The 14,394-nt window shown below is 34.4% G+C and overlaps 1 protein-coding gene across 3 annotated transcripts in view; it reads left to right on the top strand.

Moving 5' to 3' along the window:
* The window catches only part of vps8 (VPS8 subunit of CORVET complex), a 153,946-nt gene that overhangs the window by 45,612 nt on the left and 93,940 nt on the right, over positions 1 to 14,394 (top strand). For 2 of the 3 annotated variants that reach the window (XM_051106339.1, XM_051106356.1), the window contains exons 21-23: positions 9,343 to 9,574; positions 9,659 to 9,748; positions 12,643 to 12,694. In XM_051106339.1, coding sequence (XP_050962296.1) covers positions 9,343 to 9,574; positions 9,659 to 9,748; positions 12,643 to 12,694 — 374 coding nt within the window. The remainder of the gene's footprint in view (positions 1 to 9,342; positions 9,575 to 9,658; positions 9,749 to 12,642; positions 12,695 to 14,394) is intronic. The other variant, XM_051106347.1, reaches the window with a different exon arrangement.

Below are 14,394 nucleotides of genomic sequence, written 5' to 3'. Positions count from 1 at the left end.
TGGATTACCTTCATCTTCCTTGGACCTACCGTGACTATGATATAATATAATATAATATAATATAATATAATATAATATAATATAATATAATATAATATAATCCACTTAAAGGGACAGTTCACCCAAAAATTAAATTTCTGTATTTAATTACTCACTCTCATGTAAATCGGAACACAAATTAAGATATTTTTGATGAAATCCGAGAGCTTTCTGACCCTGCGTAGCAGTGACATGAGGGTCAGTAATAAATGACACACACACACACACACACACATATATATATATATATATATACACTACCGTTCAAAAGTTTGGGGTCAGTACATTTTTATTGTTTCTTTTTTTTCTTTTTTTTTTTTTTTAAGAAATTAATACTTTTATTCACCAAGGATGTATTAAGTTAATAATTAAAAGTTTATTAAAAGTTAATAATAAATAATTTACATTGTTATAAAATATTTATATTTTGAATAAACACTGTACTTTTTAAACTTGTTAGTCATGAAAGAATCCTGAAAAAAAAATCACAGGTTCCAAAAAATATTTGCCAGCACAACTGTTGATATTATCCAACATTGATCATTCTAATAATAAATCCGCATATTAGAATGATTTCTGAAGGATCATGTGACACTTAAGACTGGAGTAACAGCTGATAAAAATTCAGCTTTTCATCACAGGAATAAATTCTATTTTAAAGTATGTTAAAATAAAACAACATTATTTTATATTTATATTGTAACATTTTGCAATATTACTGTTTTTTTCTATATTTTTAATCAAATAAATGCAGCCTTGATGAGCATAAGAGACTTCTTTAAGGACTATTACAAGTCTTACTGACCCCAAACTTTTGAACGGTAGTGTATATATATATATATATATATATATATATATATATATATATATATATAATATGTATGTGTGTATATATATATATGTATGTATATATGTATATATATATATATATATATGTATATGTGTGTGTATATATATATATATATATATATATATATATGTATATGTATATGTGTGTGTGTGTGTGTGTATTATATATATATATATATATATATATATATATATATTATTTTGTATTATTTTTTGAGTGAACTAACCTTTTACATCAAATGATGATTTCTCAGTCAGATTTTAAACAGATGTCTAGATCTTTATGCCAAAACAATGTATGCACAGTATAAATTATTTACATTGAATCAAGTTCTGTTTTAGCACATTTAGGCTAGCCGAGGTACAAAGTAAAAAGAATAGACTCAAACAAAGTTCACACAGTCCTAGCGCTCAAATTTACAGATAATGTACTCACCCCCTTGTTATCCCAGTTGTTTGTGTCTGTCTTTCTTCAGTTGATAAGAAATTATGTTTCTCCATATACACTGTAAAAAACAATTTGTTGAGTCAACTAAAAATAATTTGTTACCTGGCTGCCTTAAAATTTTGAGTTCAGTCAACTCAAAAAAAAGTTTATTCAACTTGAAATGTTAAATTATACTAAGTGACAACTTAGATATTTGAGTTAAATCAACTTAAAATTTTAAGGCAGCTGGGTTACTTACCCATCTGTTAAGTTTAGCAAACACAAATATCTAAGTTGTTACTTAGTACACTTTAACATTTCAAGTTGACTAAACTTATTTTAGTTGACTGAACTTAACATTTTAAGACAGCTGACTCAACAACTTGTGTTTATTTTTTACAGTGTAGTGGACTTCTATGGTGACCGCCAATTTGATCTTCCAAAATACAGTTTAAATGCAGCTTCAAAGGGCTGTAAAGGGAAGGGAAGAAGGGTCTTACCTAGCGAAACGATCAGTTATTTTCTAAAAAAAAAAAAAAAGTACAATTTATATGCTTTTAACGTCAAACTCTTGTCTTGTCTATTCTCTGTGATGCACATGTGTACTCTGTATAATCTGGTTCAGTACAGTTTGGGTAGGTTAAAAAAACTCCCATCTCATTTTCTCCTTCAACTTAAAAATCATATCATCCTACGTCGCTGTTTTACCTTTTTATTTGGAAAGGGCATTTGATCTTTTTTGCATGTTCACTGGGTTGGTACTTCTGCAGAAATGTAGGACAGTTTTGAAGTTGGAGGAGAAAATGAGATCAATTTTTTCAACCTACACTAACCGTATTGACCTGGATTGCGCAGAGTTCGCATGCACATCGCAGAGAATAGACAAGATGAGCGTTTGAGGTTAAAAGGTATATAAATTGAACATTTTTTGGAAAATAACCGAGTGTTTCGCTAGATAAGACCCTTCTTCCTCAGCTGGGATCGTTTAGAGCCGTTTGAAGCTGCATTTAAACTGCATTTTGGAAGTTCAAACTTCCAGGCACCATAGAAGTCCACAATATGGAGGAAAATTCTGGAATGTTTTCCTCAAGAAACTTAATTTCTTCATGACTGATGAAAGAACAACACTAACATCTTGGATGAAAAGGGGGTGAGTAAATTATCTGTACATTTTTGTTCTGGAAGTGAACTTCTCCTTTAAAAGCCAGATATTTTCAACACAGGTATTGAACACACATGCTAACACTTGCAATTCTGGACAATTTTGTAATATTGGTCATGTTACTATGTGTTTTACAGCTACATATAATGCCCAACCTTGTAAGGGAAATGAGTGAAAAGACTCCTGCTGTTTGATGGATCAAGACCCTTGCTAATGCCAAATTCACATTTACGATATACTGATTTACAAACGGAGTGGATTCAAAGACTAATCTCTCATTCCACCTTTCTCTCGTCCTCTCCCTCTCCTTGGTTCTTTATTCTCTCTGTTCTTTTTTATTTGACACACATTATTTAACATTCTCTCTGTTGGGCTCTTTCTGTTTTCTCTGTGAAAGAAGTAAGGTGAGGAACAGAATGAGATGAATAATAATGCTGAATGGCTTTGATGTCCACAATGGTATCATTAAAGGCATCCTGTTTTTCACAAACCAGCAGAAAACACCCAAAAATAAAGACAAACCAAGGGTTAAGTATAATGTGAAAAAACATTTTCTGACATTTCAATATAATATGCATTGATTAGCAATAATAGCACTTGGCCTGTTTTCTCTTTATGACCTCATTGTAACTGGATGGACCAAGTGACCACGTTTACAGACATCAGTAGTGTTTACATGTACAGAATTTCACTAAATTTGTCCTGTGATGAATGTCTTTTTTTCTTAGTGATGAAACCTGTGGCTCAGAATGGAAAGTGTTGGAGAAGTGGGAATTGTCTTATTTTGCCACATTGAGTATGGCAATCCTAGTTCTGAATAAAAGTTCTGTACATGTGAAAAGCAACATCTGATGTCTGTGTTACCATAGCTACAGTACAAGAGGCTGTCAGAGCGCTTGTCAGAGATTGAGTGTGGCTTCGTAATCTATAATTGATGCGTTTCCTATTTTGACATCTAAAAATATGTCAGAAAGTTATTGTTTTTCTTTTCTGCCATCTAGTCTCTTAGCACACTTTGTAGCTTTTCATTTGCTAGGGAAGAAGATTTGAGTTCTGAAAGTTATTTAGTAAGTAAAGTAAATTAAAGGGGACCTATTATGCTCCTTTTTACAAAATTTAAAATAAGTCTCTGATGTCCCCAGATTGTGTATGTGAAGTTTTAGTTCAAAATACCCTACAGATAATTGTATACCATGTTAAAATCGCCACTTTTAGGGTATGAGCCAAAACGGAAAGTTTTTGTGTCTGTCCCTTTAAATGCAAATAAGTTGGTGCTCCTGGAGAAGAGGGCGGAGATCTCATGCTGCGGCAATACCAGTGCTGCCTTTGCAAATAAAGATTCCACTATTAGTACAAGCCTGTTATCTTTACAGAAAACGTACTCAGCTTAAAGGGTTACTCCACCCCAAAATGAAAATTTGCCATTAATCACTTTTCCCCATGTTGTTCCAAACCCAAAAAAGCTTTGTTCATCTTCGGAACACAATTTAAGATATTTTGGATGAAAACAGAAAGGTTTGACTGTCCCATTGACTGCCAGGTAAATACCACTGTCAAGACCCAAAAAAGTATGAAAGACATCAGTGGTTCAATCAGAATTTTAGGAAATGACAAGAATACTTTTTATAAGCAAAGGAAAAAAAAATAACGATTTTATTCAACAATTCATCTCCTCCGCATCAGCGTAGCACCATTCTGGAAAATAACAAACATGTTTATTTATAACAAATAAACAAAAGTATTGGCACCCTTAACTTAATATTTGGTAGCACCCCCTTTGGAAAAAAATAACTGAAATCAATCATTTCCTGTAACCATGAATGAGTTTCCTCTCTACTGGAATTTTGGACCACTCTTCTTTTGCAAACTGCTCCAGGTCATTCAGATTTGAAGTATGCCTTCTCCCTACTGCTGTTTTGAAGTGTCTCCACAGGTGTTCTATAGGATTCAGATCTAGACTCATTGCTGGCCATTTCAGAACTCTCCAGCGCTTTGTTTTTGACCATTTCTGAGTGCTTTTTGAAGTGTGTTTCGGGTCATTGTCCTGCTGGAAGACCCATGACCTCTGGTGGAGATGCAGCTTTCTGACACTGGCCACTACGTTGCAAAATTCTTTGGTAATCGTCAGATTTCATAATACCGTTAACACAGTCAAGGCATCCAGTGCCAGAAGCAGCAAAGCAACCCCAAAACATCTTTGAACCTCCACCATGTTTGACTGTAGGGACAGTGTTCTTTTCTTTCAAGGCTTCATTTCTTTTTCTGTAAACAGTGCCATGATGTCCTTTACCAAAAAGCTCTACTTTTGGCTCATCTGTCCACAGTACATTCTCCCAGAAGAATTGTGGTTTTGGCAAACCCCAGGCTTGCTTTTTTATGCAGTGGTGTCCTCCTGGGTCTCCTAACTTAGTGTCCCTTTTCATTCATTGTGCACAGTGGACACAGGAACATTAAGATCTCTGGAGATGGACTTGTAGCCTTGAGATTGTCCATGTTTTTCCACAATCATTTTTTCCACAATCATTTTCCACAATCCACAGACAACTCTTTACGGCTCAGTGTGACACAACACAAAGGGTGAGTGAACTGTTCTCCATTTTAACTGGTTGCAAGTGTGATTACTATATTGCCCACACTTGTTACTTGCCACAGGTGTGTCTAAATACAAATTACAGGAGCATCACATGCTTGAAAAGCAACTATATCTTACAATTTTGACAAGATGCCAATAATTTTGTCTAGTCCATTTTTGAGTTCTGTGTGAAATTTTATCAAGTTTTGACTTTTCTTCTCTGTTTTTTTGTGTTGTTGCAGTGCAAGCAAAAACAATAAGCAAGTGAATACCAAAACATTTGCAATTCGAACAGTTTTCTGCTAGAAGTGTTGCATTTTCTGACAGAATTGCAAGGGTGGCGATATTTTTTAGTCATGACTGTGTGTGTGTATATAGATGGGTATGTCCCTATATATATATATATATATGTAGTATGATGTTGTAGTTACAGACTCACGCATTTGTACTAACGTAAAAAAAGGACATTTTATATCTGAGAAGCTAATTATTATTGTTTAGCACGTTAAACATCTATTCGAAAACATAGTAGGGCAGGCTATTACTAATAAACATGGTCTAAACATGCACTCATATTACTTTTACATCCTATTGTTATATGATATGAAAAATATGATTTTATAGTAATAAGCCTCCTTTGTATGTTTTATATAAAAGAAAAACATTTTATGTCTGGGAAACTTATTTATAAGAGTTAAGCACATCATAAACATTCTACATATATTTGCGAACAGAGTATTTCACAGTACAGTTTTTGTCTAAACATTATTGGACTCTATCATTTAGTGTTACAGTGTAAACACTTACTCTTATATCGCATTTTATAGAACTTAAAAAAAAAACATCCTGGGGTCTTGAGACATTTCGATGCAATGAAATGAGACGTACTTCATAATGTTTCACTTGATGTAGTCAGGAATTATAGTTTGGGAAAAGTCTAAAAGTCTAAAATGTGTACAGGTTATGTCACAGTAACACAATAACAACTAACGCAATAGGGTAATAAAAGAAAGACCTGCTCATGTAAATGAACTCCTTCGCTGGATCACGCTGTGCGTGGCTTCCTCTGAGGTAAATATAAGTCTTACTCCTCACAGCGTGTCCTCTTTCAGAAACAAGATGCAAGTAGCCGAGATTAACAATGAAGTCTCGCTGCTTTGTTTACGGTGATGTGGGCGTATACATGTCTCACATGGACGATTATAATATCAAAAGTGAAAGTATCTTGTGGGTGTGATCAAATTTGTGAAAAATTAGTTTTGATAAAACTTACTTTGTTTAAAAGTAATTAAGCTTTTTTATAGACACACCTCTCATGTCTCTGTGCTGTGTATTCGCAGAGTTTTAGTTAATTATAGTGACACATTTCTAAATGAAGATCACAAAGACCAAAGCGGCAGACTGCACACCATGTGTCTTTTCTTCATTTTATAAAACCGCAACATTTTGTTGTTATTATGAGTGTATACAAATAAAAGTAGACCCTTTACAGATTCGATTGATGTATTGCTCTTATCTGTACGATCAAAAATGACGGAGTAACTGAAGTTCCTTTTTGGGGTTTTCACAAAAACTGCTACAAACCGCGCCGGCGCGTTTTTCGACCCCCAAGGGTTAAGCCTTGTTTGTTAGCTTACTTGCTAATAACAGGATGCTAAAACTAATCACATATCTGAATGATCGGGCTGCTGCTTCCTCAAGAAAGTTAATTATTCTCACGTTTAAGTCTTGTCAGTTTAAACATTAAAGTGTTTTAGGCCATTCAAGCGCAAGACAGTGTAAAAGACACTCAGTGCCATTCTTGCGCGCTGTGATAGATCATGTCTGTGCACACAAACACACGCAAAAAGCCACAGCTCGGACAGCATGGGAGTACCAAACTGAGTTCTCTTTTGCATTGTCTTGAGCAAATACGCACAAAATTATGTCAGAATGGGTGTTTTGACGAGTATCCACATGAACACGTATTGTTACTGACCTGCTCTTCACCCCAAACCCGCAGGTTCACAACATTTTCCACCCGTACCGGTATTACTGCTCAGTCCCACCGCTGTATCGGCTTAAATGCATAAGCAATTTCACTTATTATATGGGCTCAATGGTCCTTTCAAGGTTATCTTCCTCCATTTTAAAACAAGCATGTGTTCAAAAAGTAAAGAAATGCTTAATTAGATCACTTGCCAACGGAGCAAACCAACTTCGTGACCTCACACGCAGTGGTATTGCAAGATGGCGGTGCCCTTGTTCCAAAAGCTATAATAAAACGTCCTTTTTTCTTTAAAATGGTTACATTAATTGTGTTTGTTATAGAATTTTTTATTATGGTGGAAATCATTTTAAATAACGTAAACTTGACAGACTGCTTCACTTCCACTTCCACAAAAAGGCTATTAAATCCTACTCATTTTAATAGATATATTTGGTAAAAAGATTGCATTTAGGAAAATACTATGCATTTAAAATATCCTTCCTTTATACATATATATTCACAGCCTTTGTAGACAGGCTTTACGGTCCCATTTCCTAGAGCTGCTATCATGCTGTCTCCACAGAGACTTTAATCCCTGTCATCACTTCCTGTTTTTTTGGTAGAGTTTTGTTTCTCTGTCACACATCAGGTGCTGGCTGAGTATCTGATAAGCTCTTGTCACAGTAGGTTTGTTTTTAAATGCACATCTATTTAATGAGCAGTGTTGTTTTTGTATATGGTATTTGCTTGCAGCCTTTAAAATCTTGCTGTTTATAAAGGCTTGGATTTTAGTATTGTATGATAATTTGCTTGATGTTTGAGCTGTTTTTGAATCAGATTTTATTGATTGATTCAGTCATAGACAGATGCAGATTAATGAGAAAATGAGATTTTAAATGTCAGTTTTCAAATCTGTTAATAATGTGTTATAATGTGTATAGGTTTTAGGATGTGTGTAGTTTGTGTGTGTAGTTTGTATGTGCATTTTAAGGCTACTTTGTTCAGTGTTTGTACTTTGATCAGGGAGCTTGCCAGTAGCATGTGACAAACCTCCGCACTAGACAGACTAGTTGTATGATGCACTCTTTATGATGGGTGGATGCACTTTATTGGACTTCAAAATCTCAACAACCATTCACTGCAGTTTTAAAGCTTAGAAGAGCCAGGGCATTTTTTAATTTAACTTCAAATTAATTTATCTGAAATATGAAAGTCATACACACCTAGGATGACTTGAGGGAGAGTAAATCACTGAGTCATTTTAATTTTTGGGTGAACTGCCCCTTTAAGACCTGGGACTGTCTTGTGCACACACTTCCTGTTGTGGCCAAAACCGCAAGTGTGCATATTTGGACAGGCCCAATGTTTTTACATTGAATGCAAAAATATCCACCCACTGTCTCATTGACCTTGGTTATGGAAGTATTTTTCCCATCCACTTTGTCAGTAGGCATTTTAAAGAGTTAAGAGTTTTAAGACATGAACCAAATTAATGAGCTCAGCAATGAATCACAGCACTATTTAATTCCAAGCAAAAATCTTTGAAAAAAAGATTTTTCTTTGAGAAAAAAGACAAGTCTGCACAATTATTCAATTCACTCTTTTGTGAATGAACTACTTATTAAACTGGTGAATAAATAATAAGTATAAAATGCTCATAAATTCACTAAATATTAAAATATATGATGTTTATAACAAAATTTCAAATGCAACAACTAATCAATAAGAATCGGCAAGGAAAATAATGGACAATGAATTTGATTGATTAATCGTATCTGCGTACTCTGAGTCCTAAACATGACAAACTCATAAGCAAATAGTTTAACATTGTTTACTGTCAGATGTTTTAATACATGTGTGTTTTTAAAGCATTTAAGACATGTTTTCTCCAGCACATGACCCACATTTTATAGTTACATCCTTATCTGTAAAAGTTAGAAAGTAATGCGATTTAGTGCAATGCAGGCATATCTTGACAGCTTCACAGACTGCACTGAATGAATGACTGAGCACTATAGGAGCGTTTTTATGAGAGAAGTAACTGAAACGGCTTCTGTAATAGGGGTATAAAAAATTCTATGTCCAGGTTTTCATTTCCCTATAAAGTTCTATCAGTACGTTTGTTCTAATGCTGTACCATGAATGTCTGAGCACAGGAACAATAAACAATACAACAATACTACATAGGGAATTTGTCCACCTTGACACGAAAATCCTTGTTCATGGTGGTTCGTATTAAAATGACTGGATTTTGCAAAATTTTGAAGGGCAGTGGTAAATGTGATCACTCATCTCATTTCTAAAACAATCTCTCTTTTGCTCAGGGACTTGCTATTTAACCAGATCTACCCTCGACTGGTTGAGAACTCAGTGGCCAGGGGTGTGTTTCTGGAGAGTCTGGAGCCTTACATTCTGAGCGAGCGGATTGGCTGTCTGACTGCTCCCGTCATGAGAGACCTCCTCAGCTATTTCCAGGAAAATGGCATGATGGATAGTGTGGAGGGATGCCTGGTCCACATGGACATCACCAATCTGGACATACAACAGGTGTGCACTGTATGTGCGAACACATCATCTGTATTGCGTAAGTCAGCATATGTCTGCTTAAAAACTTATGTTTGTTTGTTTGTTTGCTTGCAGGTGGTGCAGATGTGCTGGGATAACCAGCTGTATGATGCCATGATCTACGTCTTCAACAGTGGGATGAATGACTACATCAGCCCAATGGAGGTATGATACTGTGTGTTCACTGTTTTTTGTGTGTTAAAAAGTGATTTAAAGGATTAGTTCACGCAAAAAGTTAAAATTAGCCCATTATTTACTTACAGTCAGGGAGTATATGACTTCCTTCTTTCAGACTAATGCAGGAGTTATGTTAAAAATTGTTCTGGCTCTTCCAAGGTTTAAAATGGCAATGGGCGGGTGATTCTTTTCAACAGACCAAAACAAGTCCAATAAAGTGCATTCATCCATTAAAAAAAAAAAGTGCCTCACACGGCTCCTGTAGTGAATCGATGCGTTTTGGTAAGAAAAATATTCATGTTTAAAACATAATAATCACTTTTATTTAGCTTGCGCTAATATGGATATTTTTCTTACAAAATGCATTAATTTGCTACAGGAGGCCTTTATTTACCCCCTGGAGCCGTGTGATGCACTTTTTTATTATGGATGGATGCACTTTATTGGACATGTTTTGGACTGTTGAAGAGCCCATTGCCTTTATAAAGCTTGGAGGAATCAGAATTTTTTTTTTAACATAACTCCAACTGGATTCATCTGAAAGAAGGAAGTCATAAACACCTAGGATGGCTTTAGGGATAAATAAATAATGGGCTAATTTTCATTTTTGGGTGAGCTAACCCTTTAAGGCTTAACTTCCCAAATCTGAAGATTTAAAACATTAGGCATCATACATTTGCCGACTTTGAAAACTGAGCACGTCCATTATTGTCAACAGAAGCTTGATGCATTAGAACAAACCTCAAACAAGAAACTCAAAGTGATCGCATGGCGAGTGATAACAAATCTTATTGGTTCTCCTGCGTCAAGCAATCACATTTTAGCTTCCGTTTATCATATTTGAACTAACCCTTTATGTAAAGCATCATACATTATCATGTGAATATGTTATGCGTCTAAAATCAGCTCAGAATATTTATTTTCAATGTATTTCAACTGGATGGAATCATGGACTGTAGCTGAAAATATTTGTGGCCATCATACAGTATAAGTCCAACTGCCTAAAATCTGAAAACTGGCTCTGACAAACTAGCATTAATTCAAACTGTACATTGGGTCAAAAGCTGGCCAAAAGTCCTTTTTTTTTTTTTTTTTAATGCTCTGATGGTATGATTGCCACACAAAGCTGAAACCACTAAACTGAACCTGGTAAGCCTTTGGAGACACATGAAGGGTGTGTGTGTGTACATTTTTGATCCACACACGTGTGTTTTTGCCCATAAAGTGTGGGTTTTTAGTGTGTGTTTCTCACCATTAAGCTAGAAAAAAAAGATGAAAGCCTTGTTGTCAGGGGAATCTTCTGAACCCCAGATGAAAGGCGACTGAGAAAGGGATTCATTTGTTTCATGGCCAAAATGTCACACGCAACTACACACTGACCAAACACAAAAGCACTCTGCTGTGGTGTGTGTTGTGCTGGATTGTGTGACCATGTCTTGCAGGTGCTGCTGTGAGTCTGTAGGGAAAGTAGACTATAGTGTTGTATACAGTACATCTTTAGCTTGAACACAATATGAAAAACTCTCTCAACAGGCTGTATATTTATGTGTGTTTGTTGGTCTGAAAATAAAACAGATTGTCTGAAGAGTTAAAGTCAACATTAAATCAAAAGGGACTCTGTTTACTCGTTTTCTGGTCGTATAATGAACAGTCTTCCAGAGAGAGAAAAAATAATAATCTTTCATCAAATTGTGATGACTTGTGAATTTGCTTTATAGAGATGATTTATTTAATGGCTGGTTGTTGTTAGAAACAGGGCTTAAAAACGAAAAAAAAATCCATTCGGTTCACTCCGAGCAGAATCGATATTATAACGTTTCTGTTCTTGCGTTCCTCATTAAACAATACGTTCCGAAAACGGTTTTCTAGAAAAAATACCGGTTAATAAACGTTATTTTATTACACGGCGCGATAGATAGATAGATAGATAGATAGATAGATAGATAGTTAGTGTGTGCCTTTTAATAACATGTTTGGCATTATGTTTACAAATGATTAAACCAAATTCCGTGTTCGTGTCATTTGAACTTCTTGTCTTTAAAACCGAAAGTAAACGAGTTCACCTGGAAACTCGTTACAAATGCGCTAATAATTTTTTAAAAACAATTTTCTTGTTTGATAATACTATAGCGAAATAAGCCCCTTCAAGACCATCCGCTTAACATCCTGACCACACTGCTTAATCTGTGATAAAAACCTGTTGACTTATTCCTTACCTAATATGCATAATAGCCTATTATAGGCTATTTTCACTCAAACAAAACAGAACTCCAGATAGTTATGATTTTACATTTAATGCATAAAAGTAAAAGAAAACGTAATGCATTGTAACATTATAAAACAACAACAGATTTTTGTAATTTTAACTACAAGTTTTAATTAGGCTACAATAACTTAAACCTAAACATACCTTTGCACATGAAACAGCCAGGTGCTTAGTAACCTTAAGCTCGTCGTATCAGAAAGGGCTCTGCTTATGACGTCTGCTTCGCGGGCATTTCACGTTGTATGCGTCACCGTCGCATTTGCACACACAATTTGAATTCATGTTTTTGGTCTGCCAAATTGATATAATAAAGAGAACGATAAAAATACCGTTATTAACCGGTTAATTTGGAATTTCTGTTTCCGTTTCTGTTCAGAACGATTAAAATTGATTTTGTTTTCGTTTTTGTTTTTGTTCCTGTTCAATGTCATTTGTTTTCGTTTTTCGTTTTCGTTCCTTGAACCGGTTCAGAGCCCTGGTTAGAAAGCAAGTTTAAATATGAAACTATGAACTATGAAATTATGATTATTATTTTAGATTTGTTCAGTTAGTGATGTTCACTTAATAAAAGTAACATAATAAAAAATAAACTGCTTCTTTTTTTCTGTGTTTTCAGAAACTCTTTCAGGCAATTGCTCCTCCGCTCCATGAAGGAAAACCCCTCACAGGTAGAACAGAGAACCAGCAAACATAAAACAACACATCCCACATACATCAAGATTCTCTGCTGAATTATAGCAGCTGACATGAGCTATCACAGAAAATGTCCCTGCTCTTTATTGTAAGGGTGTACTTTTTAATTGAGAAAGTTTTTATCAAAAATTGTGTTATTCAACAAAAAAAAAGGGTTTAAGGCCACAGTTTTCTATTAAAATAAAAGTTCAGTGGTTTAATGTTTAAAAAATGAAGAAATTTAGACAGCCTAAATGTTACAGTAATGTAAAATGTATTATATTTTTAAATATTATTAATTTCTCTATAGTTTGTATTTGTATTTATAATGTTAACAAAAATAATCAATCAATCAAAATTATGTATATCTATATTTATATACACTGTAGTTTAAATAGAAATATATACACTGCTGTTCAAAAATTTCATTTTTTTTTTAAAGAAATTAATACTTATTCTGTAAGGATTTGTTAAACTGATACAGAGAGTGAATAAAGACTTATATTTTTAAAAAATCATCACAGGTTCTAAAAAAATAAATAAATAAAAAACTTTTTCCAGCATTGATAATAAATCAGCATATTAAAATGATTTCTGAAGGATCATGTTAAACTGAATACTGGAGTAATGATGCTGAAAATTCAGCAGAAATAAATTATAATTTAAAGTATATTAAAATAGAAAACCATTGTTTTAATTTGCAGTAATATTCGCAATATTACTGTTTTTTTTTTTGTTTGTTTGTTTTGTTTTGTTTTTTTCAGTATTTCTGATTAAGTGAATGCAGCCTTGATGAGCATAAGAGACTTCTTTAAAAACATTACAAATCTTACTAATCACAAACTTTTAAATGGCAATGTATTATTGTGAAGCCCTAAATACACAGCAAGCCTGGATTGTGTTTAAAATTAGATTTTAAATGACTATCACAACTTTTAGCAGAAAATCAGTTTGATTTTTCCTTAAATTGTGCTAGAAGTTTTAGAAGATGAGTGTGAATACTGATTTTAATTTTTTAATTTTTATATTTACCCAATAGCTTAAAATGGTCATATGGTTTTGCTGAAAAGAACATTATTTTGTGTATTTGGTCTAATGCAATGTGTATATGCAGTTTAGGGTTCAAAAAACACATTAATTTCCACATACTGTATATTATTGTTGTTCATCTCTGCCCCGCCTTTCTGAAATGCTTCAGTTTTACAAAGCTAATCGTTCTGAAAAGCAAGGTGTTTTCTGATTGGACAGCTATCGGTGTGTTGTGATTGGCCGAATACCTCAAGTGTGTGACGGAAATGTTACGCCCCTTACCATGCTGTGATGCCGTTTTCTGGCATGACGAGACAAAAACAATAAAACAATAAAACGAGCCATTTGTTGCATCCATTGGGGTCATAACTACTGATTGTAATGACTAATACTGTCTTTTTATGCTTTGCATTCCATTGCACTGTGTAAACATAACACTGTGTCTGCATTTGTGATTGTAGAAACGACAAACAGCAAGCACTACTCTACACTGCTCAAAACTCGTGTTTAAATAGTCAGTAGCAAATTCTTTAAGTATGAAAACGTCCTTACAGGCCGTGAAGCACCAGACTGTCCTTGCAACGGTGGAATTACTCCACTTTATAACCTTAACCATTGGTGTACAGCTGGAATTGTAGGCTACTCTCCCAGGTTCTGGAAACAGTCC

The sequence above is a fragment of the Labeo rohita genome, chromosome 1 (genome assembly GCF_022985175.1).
Source record: "Labeo rohita strain BAU-BD-2019 chromosome 1, IGBB_LRoh.1.0, whole genome shotgun sequence".
Lineage (NCBI taxonomy): Eukaryota > Metazoa > Chordata > Actinopteri > Cypriniformes > Cyprinidae > Labeo > Labeo rohita.
This window is presented reverse-complemented; position numbering and strand designations above follow the sequence as displayed.